At 51.5% G+C, this 20,186-nt stretch overlaps 1 protein-coding gene across 6 annotated transcripts in view; it reads right to left on the bottom strand.

Annotated features, from left to right (window-relative positions):
- The window catches only part of KIAA1671 (KIAA1671 ortholog), a 181,720-nt gene extending 161,772 nt beyond the window's left edge, over positions 1–19,948 (bottom strand). For 2 of the 6 annotated variants that reach the window (XM_013063511.2, XM_045081480.1), the window contains exon 1: positions 485–1,200. In XM_013063511.2, the coding sequence (XP_012918965.1) occupies positions 485–681 (197 nt within the window). In that variant the 5' untranslated portion in view covers positions 682–1,200. Of the gene's footprint in view, positions 1–484; positions 1,202–19,917 lie in introns of those variants that run through there. The other 4 variants (XM_045081481.1, XM_045081482.1, XM_013063513.2 and 1 more) reach the window with 4 other exon arrangements.
- Between the last annotated feature and the right edge of the window lie 238 nt (positions 19,949–20,186).

Raw genomic sequence — 20,186 nt, 5'->3', positions numbered from 1 at the left:
CTGGCAGGGTCCCCTCAAGGTTCTGTCCACCCAGGGCAAGGAAGGCAGTGGGCAGCATTTCTCCTGCAAAGCCCAGTGGACTCAGGCCCAGCCAGAGGCAGGTGGCCATGGACCAGGCTGGGGGTGGACTCCAGCATGCGGGGAACAGATAGGGAAGGGGACCAAACCCATCTCCCTACCCACCAGGGTGCTGAGTGTTGAGAGCACCTTCATGTCTCTCTCAAATGGCCTGGTGGGCTCTCTGCATCCCCCAGGGGAGTGCCTGAGGCTTGTGAGCACCCAGTGGGTATTCAGGCTCCCCCAAACAGCTTGGGAGCTTTAGCACCCCAAGCCCATCACACCTGTTAGAGGGGGGCGGCATGGACAGGTCCCTCCAACAAAGGTGGGGCATGGAAGGGCAAGGGGGCACCAGGAGGGTGTCCTAGGGAAAGAGTATGAATCAGGAAGCAGGAATCCTGATGTCTTGACTCTGCTCAGTTCCTACCTGGTCATGTGACCTTGAGTGAAACACTCACCATCCTCCTCAAGCCTTCTGTTCTCTCCCCTAGAAAGGAAAACCCAGACAGCCTTGTTAGGGGCCGGATCCAATGCCCACCCCTGGGGATTCTGCCACCTTGCTCCCCAACAGGGTACTGCCAAATGTGGAGCGATCTTCCCCAGGGGGACATGAGGGCTCAGCATTGCCCCTCCCAGGGCTGCAGGGCGGGAGAGGGAGAACCAGGCTGTCAGAAGTCCTGAAGACCAGGGATTGGGACACTTGTCGGGTCCCCAGGCAGCTGCCTGGCCAGTGTGCACCACCAGGCACACAGATGGCCACACTGCAGCAAGGGGGGTGTGGATGGTGCAGGGAAACCCATTCCCACTGCCGAATCAATAAAAGGGCCCGTCCCCCACAAGTGAGTCCACAGTGTCACTGCCCAGTGCCAAAGAAGGCCAAAGGAAATGAGCAGGGACAGTGGGTCTTCATGCTGAGTCACCTCCCTCCCTGACCCTCAGTGTTCTCATCTGGAAAAAGGGCTTGCTATCGCCCACCTGGTGGAGCCATCCAAAGGGTATACCCTATGAAATTATGGTATTCCACCCCTGCTGACCTCCAAAACCAGAATGTTGGTGTTTCAACCCAATATGTGGATGGGCGCAGTGTGCAGCCTGAGCAAAACTGAGCGCAACAGGGTGTGCTTTCCTCGTCCATGGGAAGAGCGTACACCTTGTTGCACCTGCTTCCAAATCCCGAATATAAAAAGCAGGCGGCTTGCCTTAGTTCATAAGGCAATGTCCCAAGTATGCCAGAGCGTGTGTGTGATATCTTTCCATGTGTGTTACATCAAATATAACTAGCCCATCGAACATCCTTAAAATGTTTAAGTTTTGGGGGCACCTGGGTGACTCAGCTGATCAAGCAACTGCCTTCAGCTCAAGTCATGATCGTGGAGTACCAGGATCGAGTCCCACGTCCTCCTCAGGAGGGAGTCTGCTTCTCCCTCTGACCATCCCCTCTCTTGTGCTCTCTCTCATTTTTTCTCTCTAAAATAAATAAATAAAATCTTTTTTTAAAATAAAATGTTTAAGTTTTTAAAAAACAAGTCAGCATGTGGTATATCCACACAATGAAATATTATGCAGCCACAAAAAGGAATGGAGTCCTGATACGCATTACAACATGGGGAACCCTGAAAACATTATGCCAAGTGAAAGCAAAGTCAGTCAGCAAAGGCCACACATTGTATGAGTCCATTTACAGAAAATATCCAAAACAGGCCAATCATTAGAGACAGAAGGAGATGAATGCCGGTATACCCACAGCTGTGGTCATTGGAAGGAAGGAGGCAATGATAGCTAATATGTACCTGGTTTCTTCACCTGGTCATAACAGTGCTCTAAAATTGATCATGGTGAAGGTTGCAGAACTCTGTGAATATAAAAACCACTGAATTGTACACTTTTTAAATTTTTTTCTTTGGGGACGCCTGGGTGGCTCAGTCACTTAAGCATCCAACTCTTGGTTTCAGCTCAGGTCATGATCTCAGGGTCATGGGATCGAGCCCCACGTTGGGCTCTGTGTTCAGAGCAGATCCTGCTTCAGATTCTCTCTCCCTCTCCCTCCCCTCTACTCCTCCCTGCTCATGCGCGCTCTCTCTGTCTCTCAAATGGGTAAATAAAATCATTAAAATTTTTTTTTGCTTTTTATGTACTTTTATTCTTTTACTTAAGTCTAATTGACATAAAACATAATTACTTCAGGGACTCAACATAATGATTCAGTATTTATTAATTATTAGAGAGAGAGAGAGAGAACACAAGCAGGAGGGGCAGAGGGAGGAGAATTTCAAGTTGATGCTGAGCTGAGTGCAGAGCTAGACGCAGCGCTCAATTCCATGACCCTGAGATTGTGACCTGAGCCAAAACTAAGAGTCAGGCACTCAACCAACTAAGCCACCCAGGAAGCCCAATGATTTGATAGCTGAATACATTGTGAAATGATCACCACCATAGCACTGGCTAACATCCATTACCATAGTTAAAAAAATTTTTTTTCTTCTTGTGATGAGAACTTTTAGGATCTGTTCTCTTAGCAATTTTCAAATATGCCATACGGTATCATGAATTAGAGTCCCCATGCTGACACTGCATTCCCAAATTCATTTTACAGCTGGAAGTTTGTATTTACCCCCTTCACCCATTTTCCTTCCCCCCCCGCAGCCCCACCTCTGGCAACCACCCATCTGTTCTCTGTATGTATGAGCTTGGTTTGTTTTGATTGTTTGATTGTTTGGGGGGGGATTTTTTTAGATTTTACATAGAAGTGAAATCATATGGTATTTATCTTTTTCTTATTTCATTGAGCATAATGCCCTCAAGGTCCATCGATGTCACAAATGGTGTTCTTTTTAATGGCTGAATAATATTCCCTTGTCTATAGCTCACATCTTCTTTATCCACTCACCCATCCATGGACCCATAAGTTGCTTCCATACCTTACGTATTATAAATAATGTTGCAACAAAACACGGGATTTGATATCTTTTTGACTCAGTGTGTTGTTTCCTTCAGATAAATACCCAGAAGTGGAACTGCTGGGTCATGTGGTATTTCTTTTTACTGACATATAATTAACATAATATTGTTAGTTTCAGGTGTACAACATAATGATTCAACAATTCCCTCCATTACTCAGTGCTCATCACGGTTAAGTGTAGTCACCGTCTGTCACAAAATGACATTATTACAGTCTTATTAACCACACTCCCTAGGCTGTACTTTTCACCTCTGTGATTTATTTTATAACTGAAAGTTTGTACCATATTTCTATTTTTAACTGTAATCTGAATTTGTATACTTTATTTTTTTTTTAAAGATTTTATTTATTTGACAGAGAGAGACATAGCGAGAGAGGGAACACAAGCAGGGGGAGTGGGAAAGGGAGAAGCTGGCTCCCCAGTTGAGCAGGGAGCTCAATGCGGGGCTCAATCCCAAGACCCTGGGATTACAACCAAGCTGAAGGCAGACGTTTAACTGACTGGCACCCCTGTATACTTTATTTTTTTTTTAAGATTTTGTTTTTAAGTCATCTCTGTACCCAACATGGGGCTGGCACTTACAACCCTGAGATTCAGAGTTATGTGCTCCACTGACAGCCCACCAGGCACTTTAACTGGATGAATCATATAGTACGTGAATTCTATCTCGATAAAACTGCTGTTAAAAAGGTGAGTCGAGTGGGCACCTGGGTGGCTCAGTGGGTTAAGCCTCTGCCTTCGGCTCAGGTCGTGATCCTGGGTCCTGGGATCGAGCCCCGCATTGGGCTCTCTGCTCAGCAGGGAGCCTGCTTCCCTCTCTCTCTCTCTCTGCCTGCCTCTTTGCCTACTTGGGATCTATCTCTCTGTCAAATAAATAAATAAAATCTTTAAAAAAAAAAAAAAAAAGGTGAGTCGAGTTCAAGAAGGAGGTTAACTAAGGACCACTCCAGGTGGAACAGAAATAGGAACAAACCTCAAGGTGATACAAGAATGACCAGAATTTGGGAAACATGGGATTGATACGTTAGATCCACAAAGCACAAGCTACGGGTGGATTCAAGTCACACCTCCTGCGTGGGCACAGGGGTTCGACTTTGCTTCTCCAGTCCTCAGGGTCCTAATCTGGAAAACAGGAACAAGAAGAGTTTCCACCTCCTGGAGCCACCATAAGAACTGCGTGAACAATCAGTGTCTGGGGTATCCCAGGGGCTGGATAGACGTCAGCATTGTTACTGGTCATCCCCATGGCTCTGCAAACAAACTGAGCCTTACAGAGGGGACAGGACATGCTTGAGCTCACAGGCTAGGAAGACCAGGGCTTGCCCTCTGAACCTGTCTTCAACTGCACACAAGTCCCTCCTACCCAGTCAAGAGGCCCAACCCAAGGCTGCCCCACCCAGGCTGAGAAGTCCTTTCCCGAAAGTGAGCCAGACCTGAACCAGCCAGGGATTGGCTGATGGCCTGCCAGACGATAGGGCCTCCAGGAGCTGCCAAAATTCCCTGAGGTCCAGCCTAGCAAGGGAGGCGCAGGGGGGCAGGGGGGGGCTGACAGAAAGGCAGGAGCCCAGCACAGTGCTTTCCACATAGGCTATTTTATCTGGTCATCACTATTATTCACCCTCCTCGTTGTGATTTTCACCCAGATTTTCTTTGGGACACACCAGTCATTCATCGGACAAATATTTACTGAGCACACCTGCTGTATGTCAGGCATTGTTCTGGGGACAGGACAGTGAACTAGACAAAGTCCCTGCCCTCCTGAGGGTTCTAGTCCCATAGGGGAGACAGACATTAGAGAAAAAATACATAATTTTCAGACTGCAGAGGGGCAGGTGTGGGGGGGAATGGTCTTGGGGAGGGCTGTCCTCCACCTCTGCCCTCATCCTCTGTCACCTGTGGGACAACTACCTCCTCCCTGTCCTCCAGGCTTCCTGCCTCAACCTGAAGTAATTCTCTGCTAGGCAGCCAGAAGAATCTCTTTAAAACCCAAACCCACATCCTATCACGAAGGGCCTCCACGCTTACCATCAACCCCATGTTACCCTGCACTGTACCTCCTGCCCAGCTTCCTCTGCTCCTTTGGTTCTTCTAGCATTTCCAACTTTCTCCTATCTTAGGGCCTTTGCACTTGTCAGTTCTTCTGCCCAGAACCCTTCCTCCCACCCAGGCTCTTCAGATAGCCCTTTTGTTGCCTTTAGGTCACTTCAGCTCTAAGTTAATTTCCTCAGAGTCATTCCCTTATTCCCATCTAAAACAGATATTGGGGCGCCTGGGTGGCTCAGTCGGTTAAGCATCTGATTCTTGATTTCAGCTCAGGTCAAGGTATCAGGGTTGTGAGATGAGCCCTACATCGGGCTCATGCTAGGCATGGAGCCTGCATAAGATTCGCTTCCTCCCTCTCCCTCTGCCCTGCCCCCACTCTCCCCCAATTCTCAAAAAAATAAGTAAGTAAAATAAAAATTAAATAAAACTGCCTGTCTTATTAATGGGACCGTGAATCTGCTTCCTTCCCCACTAGAATGTCTGGCCCATAAAGGCACTGAATCCTGTCATATCCTTAATACAGAGGTGCCTGGGACAGAGCAGATGCTCAATAAATAGTTGCATGGATGGATGAATGGATGCATGGATGGATGGATGGAGGCTTGGATGCATGGATGGATGGATGGATGGATGGATGGATGGATGCATGGATGCATGGATGGAGCCATGGATGCATGGATGGAGGCATGGATGGATGAGAAGTAAGCAGGTGGGTGAATGGATGTATGCACACATGGGTACATGGATGGATGGGTGAAAGGGCAGAAGGATGAATGGGTAGATGGGTGGATATATGGATGCATGATGTATACACTGAAGGGCAGAGAGATGGCGGGTAAATTAAAGGGGGTGAATAGATAGATGGATAGTTGGATGGATAGGTAGGTGGAAGGATGGAAGAATGGATGGATGGATCAAAGGACGGATGGGTAGATGGGTCAGTAGATAGGGAAAAAAATAGATGCGTAAAAAGAAGGATGGATAGAAGAAGGAATGGAAAAGTAGATGGAGGGCAAATGGAAGAATTAATGGAGGACCACATCCTTCAGTGGTTCCAACCATGTGTTCATGAGTACAGGGTCCTGAATTCAAATCTCTCATGAATATGGTTGTCTGAAATGGGCGAAAGTATGGTTTTCTGAATAGGTGAAATGAAATAAAGCATGTAAAGCATTTAGTGAATTCTCAATGAACATTAATCATATTATTTTAGCTATCATTAAGTGCTGTAATATATATCTAGGTGGTTCACATTTTGGTTAATTTTGGTGGGGTGTTGATGTATGTGTGTGTTTTGCTTATGTTCTACAACGAATCTGGATTGTTTTTGCAATAAGAATCGCCCTCTACAATAACTCTATATTGTTTTTGTAATAAAAACCACCCACACAGTTACACTTCGAGTTTAGCATTTCTCTCTAGCATCATCTTGGGTTTCAGGCCCGGTCCAGCCGCCTACTTTACAGCTACCCCCTCACACTAGACACACTCTGGAAGCAGAAATCCCTCAGGATCGTGCTCCCCGCGGGAGCACTGTCCAAGAAACCCATCTGGAGACCGTGGACCGTGAAGGGCACAGCCAGGTCAAGGAGATGCCCAGGTCATAGCCCAAGCCAGCAGCACACGAGGCTCCTTAACACTGCCTCCCCCCAGACTCCTCGCTCTGTGGTCCAGCCCCCCAAAAATACAATTTCTGGTGGTGCATTCAGTACCACATCCCACAAGAGCCAGATGACACATTCGCAAGTTTGGGAGACATCTGGGAGGTGCCATGACATTGGGAGGACAATATTTGATCTGGAGAACCCCAGGGGTACCCCCAGGATTCAGCAGCCATCCTTCAGAGCAGCTGAGGTGGCTGAATGGAACCTGGGGCACCACTAATGGGAGGCAATGGACAATGCAAACAAGTCATGGGTTTCAGGATCAGCCCCAGGGGCAGGCGCTCCCAATTATGGGTGTTGGGCTGGGTCATTGGCCTCGCATACAAACAGCCCCACCGAGCCCACCAGTGGTGGCCTATCATTGATTGCTTACTGCATGCTGGATGGCTTATCACACAGTCAAGGGTGTGGAGCACCCTCCTCAAGCAGGGAGCCCCTACGTGGCTGAGTTGGTTGAGCTTCCGACTCTTGATTTCGGCTCAGCTTATAATCCCAGGGTCGTGGGATCGAGCCCTGCGTCAGGCTCCGTGCTCAGCACAGAGTCGGTTTAGGATTCTCTCTCTCCCTCCGTCCCTCCACTGGCTCACACATGCTCTCGCTCTCTAAAATAAATAACAAAAGTGGGGGGGGGGAGAAAGACCTCCAAGCAATGTGGAATCAGATGGCAAGATAGGGGTGCTATTAGCAACTGCAGTGACAGTTCCCCACGAGGATTCACTGTGATGATCACAGTAAGCACTCGATCAGTGTTTCTGTTACAAATGTTCCAAATGATGATAACCGGGAGAGGGCCCTGACTGTGAACATGGCCCTGCCAGCAGCCTTCACATATTGTGCCACAACCACCTTCTAAGGAGAGACTTCCTATTAGCCCCATTTTACAGACAAGGAAACTGAGGGTGGGTCAAGTTGCCTAACTCACCCAGGTTCCCAGAGCAAGTCAGGAGCGATATCATGTGCCTCCATGGGTATCGCCAACCCTAGACTCACCTCTGAAAACCAGGTTCCACTAACCCCTTCCTGTCTCTAGCCCTCTGGGTCCCATTGACGTCCAGGTGACTTCCAAGTTTTCAGCCCTTCTTAGAGGTCGATAGCTGACCCTGCCCTTCGTTCCAGGGGGAGCTGAGCCCAGCCTCAGATCCCAGCCACAGCTAGGGGAGGAGGAGGAAGGGTGCCTGGTGAGCTCATCTTACAGGGGGCCACTTCCGCCCCCTGGGACCAACCAGCTGCTGTAACTTGGACAACACCCAGGCCTCCGCGGGGACAGGAAACGTCCCTGAGTGATAAGTATCAGGACTGGCTTGTAAGAGCATCCAGAACACTTTGTGTGGGCCAACACACCCAGCCCAAGCTCCACCCTGAGCCCCCATCTCTGACCTGAAAGGGAGCAGCATGGGGCACTTCCCGGAGGAGGTGGTCTGGGGGTCCCCCAAGCCTAATGTCCAAATTCACCAGTGGCATACCCCAACATTCCTGGAAAGGGGCTCACTGCTCAATAGCAGAAAAAAAATACACACATATATAAAATGATAGCTAGCAGAGACTATGCATTTGCTGTTCGCCATGCACCTCTAATCCCTGCCCTACATTAACTCACTGAATCCTCAGGCAGCCGCCCTTTGCAGAGAAGTGGAGGCTCAGAGAGGGGACATGACCTGCATAAGGTCACACAGTTAGGAGGTCCCAGAGCCAGGACTGGAACCAAGTCAGCTAAGAATTAAGCCAACAGTCTGAAACCCAAGACAAGGTGCCAACATCTTTCAGTCGTCGGTACGTATGCACAGTGTGACCAAAAAGTCTAGAAATCATACTTCAAATCATTGCCACTGGTTATCTTTAGAAGTTTAAGAGTTAAGTTTAAGCTTAAGAGTTTATTCTCCTCCTTTTGGATTATCCATATTTCTAAATGCTCCACAATGAGAAAAGAAGTATTGTATTATAATGTAAATGTATATAATGTAAGGGTATTATAACAAGGACAAAGAGAGGATAAAAATTAAATCAAACAAGAGTCACTTAACAAGTAGTAATCTCAAGCCACTACATGCCAGGTGTGGAAGGGACAGCCGAATAAGGCAGAACGACTCACCAAAGGTAATTACGAAGGTATGAGAACACTCCAGTACTCCAGGAGAGGCATGCACCCGGGGGGAGGGGGCTTACCTAACAGCACCACCCAACCTCCCGACAGGACAGAACGGACAGCAACTCCCTTTCTACCCCACAGTCACCCAGTAACCTCGCTGAGACCTCCCCACCAGCCTCAGAGGCAGGCGTTAGCATGCCCATTTCACAGGTGTGAACACTGAGGCTGAGAAGGGAAGCCACTCCTGTGGTTGTGGACCCAAATACCAGGGCCGCATGGCTCCAAACCTGGGCAGTGTCTTCAGGCTGCTGCCGCCGCCCATGAAAGAGCCACCTTTTGAGGGTGACTCAGGCCTAAGAATAGGAACTGGGTGACACACCAGAGAGCCCCTGTGGAAGCCCAGGTGACCCCAATGAAAGCCAGGGTAGATGGCTCACACTTGGGCTGCTGGGTCAACCAGCATGCTGGGCATTCCAAAAAACCCTTTTCCAACAAACTGCCATTTTTAGCGAACTGGACTAAGGAAAAGCAGAGGGGCTATGATTAACGCACATGGACAAAGGCGATCCTGAGAGGCTTGAGGGCCTCCTTTCCGGGACTCGTACCGACACACAGTCATCAGGCACCTGTCGCCTCTCCAAGATGGTGGTCTGCTAGTTGCCAATTAGCATCCCCAAATATCGGGAGCACCATGGGAACCAGTTTGGCTGCAAAGTTGACAGAAGGGGGACCGGGAGAATGGGACGCCCGGCTTCCCATTAGAGCCCTGAGCCCACCATTGTCTGCTTCCTCGTCTCGCTCCCCTGAGAGGGCAGGAGTCCACATCCCAAGCAGCCCCAGCCCCGAGCACAGACCCTGGTACACAGTGGGCGCTTAATCAATAACAAAGATGAAAAGGATCAGCTGTCCCAGGGGAGGAAAGGAAGCACTACAATGGGAATTCTCAGGGGAGAGAAGGTATTTCCCACAGGGCCAGCAGAAGATGGGGAGAAGGCATCAGCCGCCTCGAGCATTATTATAGGAAGTCTGGGTTTGCAGATGGCAGGCCTGAGTTCAAATCCGACCTCTGCCACTTCTGCCTCAAACTGAGCAAGTAAGAAGCTTCTGGGAGCGACCCATCCAGTTGCCCTTCCCTGGTGAAAGAGGCCCAGAGAGGGGTAGGGGCTCATTCAAGGACACATAGCAGAGTAGCTGGTGTTAGAACCAAGTCCTGACTTCTGGCCCAGAACTTGTTCTCTGACACTCTGTGTTCTCTCCCATGACCTAGGATCCCTTCACATGCCAAGTACAGTCCCGGGAGGGCAGGTGGTCAGTTCCAGAAACAAAGGCAAAAGTTTCCAGGCTGGGACCTAAAATGAAAGAGATGATCGTGGGCAGCTTCCCAGGCCAAAGGGTCCTGGGAGATCCACCCTCAGCAACAGCCGGCCCAGGGCCCAGGGCTGCGCTCTGCGGGCACAGCGCCCACCAAGGCCCAGGCTTCGCGTCCGGGCAGGTCTGCCGGCGCCAGTTCACACACTTACCTCAGGGTCCCCAGTGTGCCTGCTGGCATCCCCTTCTGCCAAGAGCCCTGCACACCCTGAGTTTCCTTCCCCCCAGCAGTGTCTCACCGCCCCCTGGGTAAACAGGCAGGTCCCAGAAAGGGCTTTCGACACCGAGGACACAAAACAAAAAAGAAAAGAACTATAAACACTTGGCTAGGAGCTGCAGCCTGACCCGGAGCCTTTGAAAATACAGCTGGGTCCCCCACGGGCGGGACACCACCGATGACACTCACACACAAAGGGGCTCCAGGGCTCCTTGCCTGCCACTAGCTATGAGGTGGGGTGGGGGGCAGTGCTCGGGCTCTCAGAGGCTCGGCTTCCTCGTCTGTAAAATGGGAACGACACTAACACCTGTCTCTACAGGGTGAAGAAGGGATCCCGCTAAGGATGAGATAAAATAAAGCACAAACCCACGTGTCCATCCAAGGAGCTGGAATATACGAAGCAGTCAATCCAAGCTAACTCTCATTTCTTATTATAGTGTCTGTTACTATTTCTGCCGCTACCACAAGTGAGAAAGATTCATATCGTGATTTACAAAGCAAGTCCTTGGTGTATCTTACGCACTTTGGTTTTAAAGACCCCCAGGTGATCTTATATGGGGAAGGGTTCCCATCTTGCAAATGCCTAGCAAGTGCAAGGAGCTTTATATGGTTACCTCACCCCGTCCCACAAGGACTCCACAGGGAAAACCCTAGCATCTTCTTTCTGCAGATGAGAACTGAGGCTCGCGCAGAGGCCAAGTCACTTGCCCAAAGTCACACAGCAATGATGTGAGGGAGAGAGGACAGACAGCCAGGAAGGTCCAGCTCTGTCCTACTTTACCCCCGGGGGAGGCAGCAGGGGGAGGGGGTCAGGACCCATGTGCTGTGGTCAGGCTGCCTAGACCTGCATTCACCCTTCCCCACAGGGACCCTGGGCATGCAACTCCCTCTCTGAGCCTCTTCTGTCAAATGGGGACATGAGAATAACAAGAAACACAGATGAGCACAATGCCTAGGAGAGAACGAATACTCCCTACTTCTTGGTTTTATTTCACTATAAATAACAGCAATGTTCTCAAAAGCTAAGTCTCAGCCAGTGGAAGAAAGGCAGCCTCACTCATCAACCCCAAACTTCCCCAAGATTTTATTTTTTATTTTTAAAGAGAGGGAGAGGGGAGGGAGAGCATGCATAAGCAGGGGGAGGGCGCCAGGGGGAGAAGGAGAGGGAGAGAATCCCAAGTAGGCTCCCCACTGAGCATAGAGCCCAATGTGAGGCTTGATCTCACAACCCTGAGATCGTGACCTGAGCCAAAACCAGGAGTCAGACACTTAACTTAACCCACCTGGGTGCCTCAGCCTGCAACTTCTGAAGGCACAGAGGCCCGGGAAGAAGACCACCAGGTTCACACAGGTCAAAAAGGCTCTCCTTTCTTGCCTCCAGTGACATCCTGGCTCATCTAAGACTCACCAGATGGATGAGGAAATGCTTAGAGAGGTAAAGCAACCTGCCTGGGGTCACACAGGAATCCCATGCGTGGGGCACACCAGAATCTCTACCAAGCCCACCTAGCTTCCTTCAGGAACCCACCCCTGACACCAAGCAGAATCCCATTTGCCCCAGCACAGAACTGGGCAGGAACACATGAAGGAGTGACTGAGTGACCTCCACCCCTTGTGCCTAGCTTGGGTGGCCTCACAACCATGGGCTTCTGAAACCCATGAGCCCTCCCACCATGGGCAGTGGGAACATTCCTGAAATGCAGGGCTTCCAGGGCTCCTCCCTGGCTGGACTGGAGCCCCGGTTTGAGAGTGCAGAGCGGTAGATAAAGGCAGCTGGTCCCTCCCCAGCAGGTAATGCGTGCCCTAGGGGAGAGAATGTCATAGAAACAGGGACCCATTAACAGACAGCCCTCTAGCCACAGCAGAGGGGGGCAGAGCACCTGCTCAGAAGCTGAGGTCAAGAAGCATCCCTCTCCTCATGCCTTTTCCCAAGGCCCTGTGGGTTCCCAGGAGCAGAAGGAACCCCCCTGGGCTTTTGCAGACTAATAATAATACAAGACAGTAATGAAGAGAATGCTGACACACACATTCATTAGCACGTGCTATGTATTAGCCCAGTTAACGAGGCAGACGCTAGTATTCCTCCCAGTTTACAGACAGGAAACTAAGGCACCAAGGTTTAACTGCCTGGTCCAGAGTCAAACCCAGTGTTGGCGCAGGGATTTGAACCCAGGCAGTCTGAATACATATTCCCATCCAGTTCTGCAGAATTCCATGTTCCACCCCAGTCGCACTCACAGGCACCAGCAGTTGGTGCCTGCCAAGAGCTGCAGAGCCTGACCAACGGTCACAAGCATGGACCCTACGGCCACTCTACAGACAGGAAAACCGAGGCTTGAGGGGTAATTAGGAGTGGACAGTCATATGACCCACAGCGACAGAGCTGGGATTTGAATGTAAATCTGACTCCTCCCCAGCCTCCCCCTGGCCTCACTGTGCTCCCCCGCTGGGCTTTACCAGCTGCGGGTACCATAGCCTGAGCAACTGGAAACTGAATCCAAAGCAAAAATCAGTCAAGGGGCACCTGGGCGGTACAGTTGGAAAAGTGTTCGATTTTTTATTTTGGTTCAGAGTCATGGGATCAAGTCCCACTTCCGGCTCCACACTCAGCATGGAGCCTGCTTAAGACTCTCTCCCTGTCCCTCTGCCCCTCCCCGCCATGCTCTCTCTCTCAAATAAATCTTTTTTTTTTTTTAAAGATTTTATTTATTTATTTGACAGAGAGAGACCACAAGCAGGCAGAGAGGCAGGCAGAGAGAGAGAGGAGGAAGCAGGCTCCCCGCTGAGCAGAGAGCCCGATGCGGGACTCGATCCCAGGACCCCAAGATCACGACCTGAGCCGAAGGCAGCGGCGCAACCCACTGAGCCACCCAGGCGCCCTCAAATAAATCTTTTTTTGAAAAAAAAAAATCAACCAAGATAATGGTGCCTCACCTTCACACTTCACATCACAGACACAAAACACCTGCTTGCTCAATATCATGTTTGGGCTTCACAGCAGCTCTGCCTGAAAGGGCACATTATTCCCATTTCCCAGGTAGGGAAACCACGGCTCACACAGGTGAACTGCCTGTTCTGGGTTATCAGCTCTAACCAGGTCTCCTTATGCAGAAAGAGCCCTCCTCTGAGGGGTCCCACACAAATCAGGCTCAATGATGCTCAAAGCCCTCTCCGGGTGGACCTTCCACCCAGACTCCATCCCGCCCCCACCCGAAACCTGATTGTGACAGGGTGTATTACTGCTCAGGAAACACAGACTCCCTCCCTCACAGCCTCCACTGGGAGAGTATATGTTCTTCTGCTGGGCTCGGCCATGTGACTTGCTTTAACCATCAGAGAGCAGAAGGAACACCACTGCCTGAGTTCCTGGTAGAGATTTTCTGAGGCACCACGGGACCCCACTGAGCTCCTGAGCATCCGCTATCCATCACAGAAAAGCGGCTGCCCAACAGCCTGGGTATCAAGATGAAGGTATGTGGGGCAGACACACACCCAACTCAAAGCTTGATGTCCAGGTTGCTTCCCAAAACCCAGTCAAGTTCAGCTGAGTCATCTGCTGACCCGGCAACATGAAACAAATGGTTTGCCATTAAAGCCCACTGCAACTTGGCCAATGCTTGTTACACAGTATTATCATAGGTAAACTGGGCAGATACAAAGCCACCTATCCCTAGAGGGAAGCAGGTGGGCTTGTATGTACAATGGGAAAATACCTTCCAGGACATGGCCCCCAGCAGGCTGGGTTCCGACCCAAGGGCTGCAAAGGGTGCTGCCTGCAGGAACCATCACCCTCCCTATGGTCACGCCAAATGCTACCCCACAGCCACCTGTAAGGCAAAGCTATTCACTGCCCCCTCCCAACCCCAAAATACACCAGCAGGCTCTCTCTCCCACAGCCTCAGGAGGAATGTGAAATGTTCAACAGCTCAGGAGGGAAATGGGTCAGGCTAGATCCACATCCCAAACCCCCTTTACTCCAACACCTCCACATCCTGGAATCCACCCTCCAACCGGAATGCAAGACGCGTGCAAACACACAGAACAGGGATGTCTATTACACTGCTGTGTGTCACGGCAAAAAGCATGCCACTCGATGCCCACCCACAGGGGATCTGTTCAATAACCAAGAGCACCTTCAGGCATTGGGGTATTAATTCAGCTTTTTAAAGGGTAGGGTCAGTCAACACATTCTGAAACAGGAAAGAATCCAAATCTATTTTTAATGTATGTGTGAAATTCTGTTTTATCACCACTGTTAAAAGAATATGTCTACACAGACAGATTCATCTGTTGATTCCATGACTGTTTGCAGAGCAAACAAGTGAAGACAGACAGGGTTTCTGCTTCTCAGAGCATAAAGTCTAGAAGTGGAGGAGGCGGAAGGTAGTGACTCCACTACAACATGTAACGAGAGTGGTAACAACCATTGCACACGGAGCACTGACCACCTGCCGGGCCCTTCTCCTTCACTCTGCACAGCAATCCTCAGAAGGAAGACCCTCGATTCACCTCTGGTCACTAATGAGGAAACTGGGGCTCAGAGAGGTTAAATCACCTGCCCAGGGTCACACAGTGGCAAAACCAAGATTCAATGCCTTCCACATGGCTCCAGAGTGAACATAAAAATAACTGACACACCTGGTGGCTCTGTCAGTTAAGCAGCTGCCTTCAGCTCAGGTCATGATCCCAGGGTCCTGGGATCGAGACCCACATCGGGCTCCCTGCTCAGCAGGAAGCCTGCTTCTCCCTCTCCCACTCCCCTGCTTGTGTTCCCCCTCTCTCTGTCAGATAAATTTGAAAAAAATGTTTAAAAATTAAAAAAACAACTTCGATAAATAGAATGTGACAAGGGCTGATGCGGGAAGACTCACTTGTCACTTAAAATACTATCATGTTTCCATCTTTGAAGTACTTGGTATGTTACATGTTACTCTCACAATACAAATATATATAGTGTACATGTGTGTACCACTTCTGACTTAGGGATGTAAATATCCAAGATGACGCTCTGGGGACATATTTAAATTCTTAACAGAGACAAGGCTATAGAACATTTCAAAGGTCATCTAACTGAGCAATTAAGTGACAGAGCAGTGGTATGGAGCAGAAGTTAATCCATGATCATCTGCATACCTGTCTCCCTTGACCTCCCCGCCACTTTTTTCCTCCCATCCAACTGACCAGATTCCTGAGGAGTGGATTCCTGAGAGCAGAGGCTCTTTTGAATTGCCCATATATGATGCTCAATAAAATATTCATCATATGAAGGGAAAGGGGTGTGTGTGTGTGTGTGTGTGTCCCTCAAATGAAACAGTGTGCTTCTAAATGAGAGGAGTTTCAACAGTGGGAGTGGATAGGATTCCTAGAGCCTCGGCTTCATAAACTCCAAAACCCACTGTCCCCCTAACAGGAATCACCCAAGTTTGTTGTGAAAATTAAAAAAAAAAAAGAGAGAGAGAGAGAGAGAGTTTAGCCTAGAGTCTGGCACATATGGGGGGTTCAGCAAACAGCTGGTCTTCTGATGTGTTCTCTGCTTTATAGTCTCTCCAAACATCCCACTTTACAGAGGAAGAAACCGAGGTTTTAAGAGGGACAAGGCTTATGTGGGGGTCACAGTCCTATCTGCCTCAGTGAGTGGGGTAAGGAATACTGAACTCCTAGACAGAGATCTTCCTGCTGTCTTTTTCTTTTTTTAATTTATTCATTTGAGAAAGAGAAAGAGCATGAATGGGGGGGGGCATAGAGGGAGAGAGAGAGAAGCAGACTCCCCACTGAGCAGAGAGCCCAACATGAAGCTCTGGCCCAGGACCCCAGGATCATGACCTGAGCAGAAGGCAGAAGCTTAATCAACTGAGCCACCCAGGCACCCCTTCCTGCCCTCTTTTATATCCCAAACCTGGCAAAAAAGTTTCCTGCTTGGGCATTTAGAGAGTCACAAAACCTGGCAAAAAAGTTTCCTGCTTGGGCATTTAGAGTGACACAAAGTGAATGTTCACACAAAGTGCAGAGAATTTTTATTCCTGATGATCTTTCATTCATTCAGCACACTCTGTGTTCTGGGCATACCACCAATAAGTATGCGGTTCTCCAGTTAAGCTATGCTTTCGCCCGGGCTGCTCCTTCTGCTGGAATGTCTTCCCCTTGCCTCCTACTCATCCTTCAGGACTCAGCTCAAGTGTCACCTGTGGCTGCCCAGCCCCCCCACACACACACCCCCAACACCAGGTTGGGAGAGGTGCCTGAAACACATCTGATGACAAGCCAAAATGGATAATTACCACACCCATGACTTAGTGAGCGCAGACCAGTGTACACACGGTGCCTGGCACTTCTGTGTACTGCTTCCCTGAACTCGTGTAACGACCCTTTGAGTGAGGGGGAGAAGCACACTGTGAGCCCATTTTACAGATGAGGAAGTTGAGTCTCAAACCAAGTACGATACCCGAAACCACAGCCAGGAAAGGTGTGCTCTCTCTTTTCTATCCCTGTCTCCTCCTGGAAGCCTCCCTGGGTTTATTTACCCTGCTGCACCCTGGTTCAGCCACACCAGCCTGAGGTTTATTGACTCCACCTTACAGATTCCAAACATCCACAAGCTGCAAGTTGGAAGGAAGTTTAAATTCCTGCTCTGCCCCATTACAGAGTCCTGCATCTGTGAAATGGGAATAATGAGCCCCATGTGCAAGTGTGGCATCCCAAGGATGTGGGATGACCATCCCTGGGCAGGTAGCGCAGGGGCGCTCAGCAAGGTCTGCTGAATTGGATGGAATACTGGCATGATCTTCAAGCCACCTCCCTCAAGGGAGGGGGGATCCCTCCTCCCAAGAGACTGCTCTGTCTCCAGAAGGGTCTTCAACCACATGGCTCCCTAAATATCATACTGACCAATGTCCATATGCAAGTTCAGACAACAACCTCTCATCCGGATGTTTCTAGCAGCCCCCGCTGGCCTCTGAGCCTCCTAAGAGTAAGACAAGCTTTCCAAAACACACATCTGACCCTCTCCCACAGAGAAACTTCCATGGCACCCCACAGCCCTGGAATAAAGTCCTAACCCCCGCGAATGGTTGACCTGGCCCTGGCCAGCGTCTCCTGCCAACACCCCACGCTCCCTCCTGTATTCAGGCCATTCTGTTCTCTTTTTCTGGCTCGCAACACCATCCTCTCCCCCTGGCAAGCTCTCCAAGAAACTAAAGCCCCTATCCCCACCTTTCCCCCTGCCAGAAGGGAGGCATCACACCCTCTGCCCCATTACCAGAGCGCTCCCCTCTAGACAGCTGCCTTCTTTCACCAGGCTTTACCCCTCAACGCTGTGACTGCTGGCCTCCTCTTGAACACAATATTTATTGCATAGCACACACACATGAATGAATGAATGAAGCACATCTAAAATACTCCTTGGGAGTTCTTTTTCTGAATTGGTCAGAGATGTGTTCTGGAGATGCCGTGAGGGAAGATATGCTCAGGGCCAGACAGTGGGCTGTTCCACTGTCAAGGTCAGGCTTGAATGAAAGCCCCCAGGACCTCCGAGTGTGTCTGTGTGTGTGGGGGGGTGTCCCTCCACCCTCAGAATCTGGGGTGAGGGCTGCAACCCCAACATCAAGAATGAGCCTTGATGGAAGCCTCAGTGGACTGCCAGAATGTAATGCCAGGAGGACAGAGCCTACATTGTCCTGTGTCTGCCACATAGTAGGTGCTCAAGACATACACAGGCTGATTGAATGAGCATGCTCATTCACGCCGCTGAACCATGCGTCCAGACCCCGTGGTGGAAGCCTGCCCTTCTCTCAGGTTAACTGCACCCTTGTCAAGCATACAAATCGTTTAAAAAACTATTCCCCTTCCAACCACCAAGCCCGGAGCTAGTGCCCGCACCGCTCCCTTGGGAACTGTCCCAGGGATGAGATGCCAGGGTCTGGAGGTGAATGCATGTTTGTCCAGGAGGCTCCGTGGATTAGGAAAAGGAAAGCTGAGCCAAGGGAGAAGCCTGGTCGAAATGCCCTGGTTACTGATTAGCCAAACCCCAGAGCTTCTCTCTTGCAAGGAGGATCAGAGGGGCCATAAACCCCTCAGGAGGAAAGCTCGAGTTAAATAGCTCTCTAATCCTGCAGTTTAAAAAGAAATCGAGTTGCCTTGCTGGAGCTTCCCTGGGATACTGGAAGGGAAGTGCAGGGGATGGACCTAGGAAAGAAGGCGCCACAGAAGGAGGGCCCACTAATATTTACAGAGTCCCTACCTGTTTTATCACATCTATTAATCCTGCCAGCCACCCAGAAGAGGGAGCACTCTGACCCCCCAATCCCACCCCACTTGGCCCCGAGGAGAGACCGGGCTCAGAGAGGTGAAGTGTTTTCCCCAAGGTCACAAAGAAGCTACAAAGCAAAGAGCTCTTTCTTTGTGCAACAGGTACAGCCCTTTCCCTTCCAAAAGGTAATGGCTCCTCCTGGCTAGAGAAAGTTCAGCCCTGGCCGGCAGGAATCCCAGGCCATCTAAGGCGGCGCGCGGAGGTCACACACCCCGCTACAAGACGAGAGCAGGACTTCAGGGCGCGGCGCCCCGGCTCCGAAGCGTGTGTGTTCTAGGAGGGTGTGGAAAGGTCAGGGCTCGGGTAGGGGTCAGCGGGCTACTTCCCCTCCCGAGGGCCCCGCCTGTAGCCCGGAGCGGCGCCGCCAAGGGGATGAGGGCCCTCCAAGCCTGCCCGGGAACGGGGACGGGGGGGGGGGGGTGGTACCGAACCTTAATCCCATCAGGGCGCATTATGCCTGGGAAGGCGCGCGGAGGGGAGCGAAGGCCCGGCGGGGAGAGCAAGTCTGGAGCCCCGGACCCCCGGCGCCCGAGGGGCCCCGCGCGCTGCTTTCCACCACCCCCGCTGCCCGCAGGATCCACTCGCCCCGGGCTCGGCCTCGCCGGGCACCGCCGCTTCCCAGTGCCCACCTCCGGGCCTCCAACCCGCAGGGATGTCCAGATCCTAGCCGCTCCAGGCTGGGTACCCGATCTCCCGCGATCCCCCAGCTCCCGGCCACCAGATCTCCTCTCGGAATCCATTGCCAAGGCTCGGACAAGCAGGGGTGGGGGCGGGGGAGGAACAAGGGGTAGGGATCCGACTAGCTCCCAGTCTCCAGTCACCGACCCCCGCCACCCCCAGGCTGGAGATGGAGTGGGACCTCAGGCCGCCGGTGCCCGATCCACTCCTGGGATCGACTCCCAAGTCTTCAGCCTGGTGGTGCGGGCTCCATTGGCTGCCCTGTGCGGGATCTTCCCGCGGGATCCACTCGCAAGTCTCGGAAGACAGATCCCCAGTCTCCCAAATCGGGATCTCCCTTCCACGCAGACCCAGAGCCGTGGGAGATCTACCGGGTCCCCACCTCTTCCTCGGCCAACTTTGCCAACTTTTCTCCCGGGGCCTCAGCCGAGCAGAAACTTGGCGTCCATCTCCCACCGTCGCCTCCCCAGCCCCTTCGCGGGCCGGGCGCTGGGAGCAGACAGCCCGCCCCCACAGCCGGCAGCCACCGCACAACCTACCCTGCAGCCGCCGCCGCCTGCCCGCGCCGCGCCGCCCCGCCACCTGCCCGCAGCCCGCGGCACCTGCCCGCGCCGCCGCGGCCCCGCGCAGCCTAGCCTGCTGGGGGCGGGGCCTCGGGCGGGGAAGCGCCCCCGTCACCATGGGAACCGCGGCCGTCAGCGCCTGCGCGGAAGGACCCGGGGCGGAGTGCGACCGGCCGGACCCGCGAGCGCCGCAGGTTCCTAGGCCTGGGGACTCTCGGGGGCGGTCAGAGGTCGCGAGCGCGGTT

Source organism: Mustela putorius, unplaced genomic scaffold (assembly GCF_011764305.1).
Source record: "Mustela putorius furo isolate JIRA1106 unplaced genomic scaffold, ASM1176430v1.1 tig00000578_pilon_pilon_pilon, whole genome shotgun sequence".
In the NCBI taxonomy this organism is placed as follows: Eukaryota; Metazoa; Chordata; class Mammalia; order Carnivora; family Mustelidae; genus Mustela; species Mustela putorius.
The sequence above is the reverse complement of the archived record's forward strand: the minus strand, read 5'-3'. Positions and strand labels throughout refer to the sequence as shown.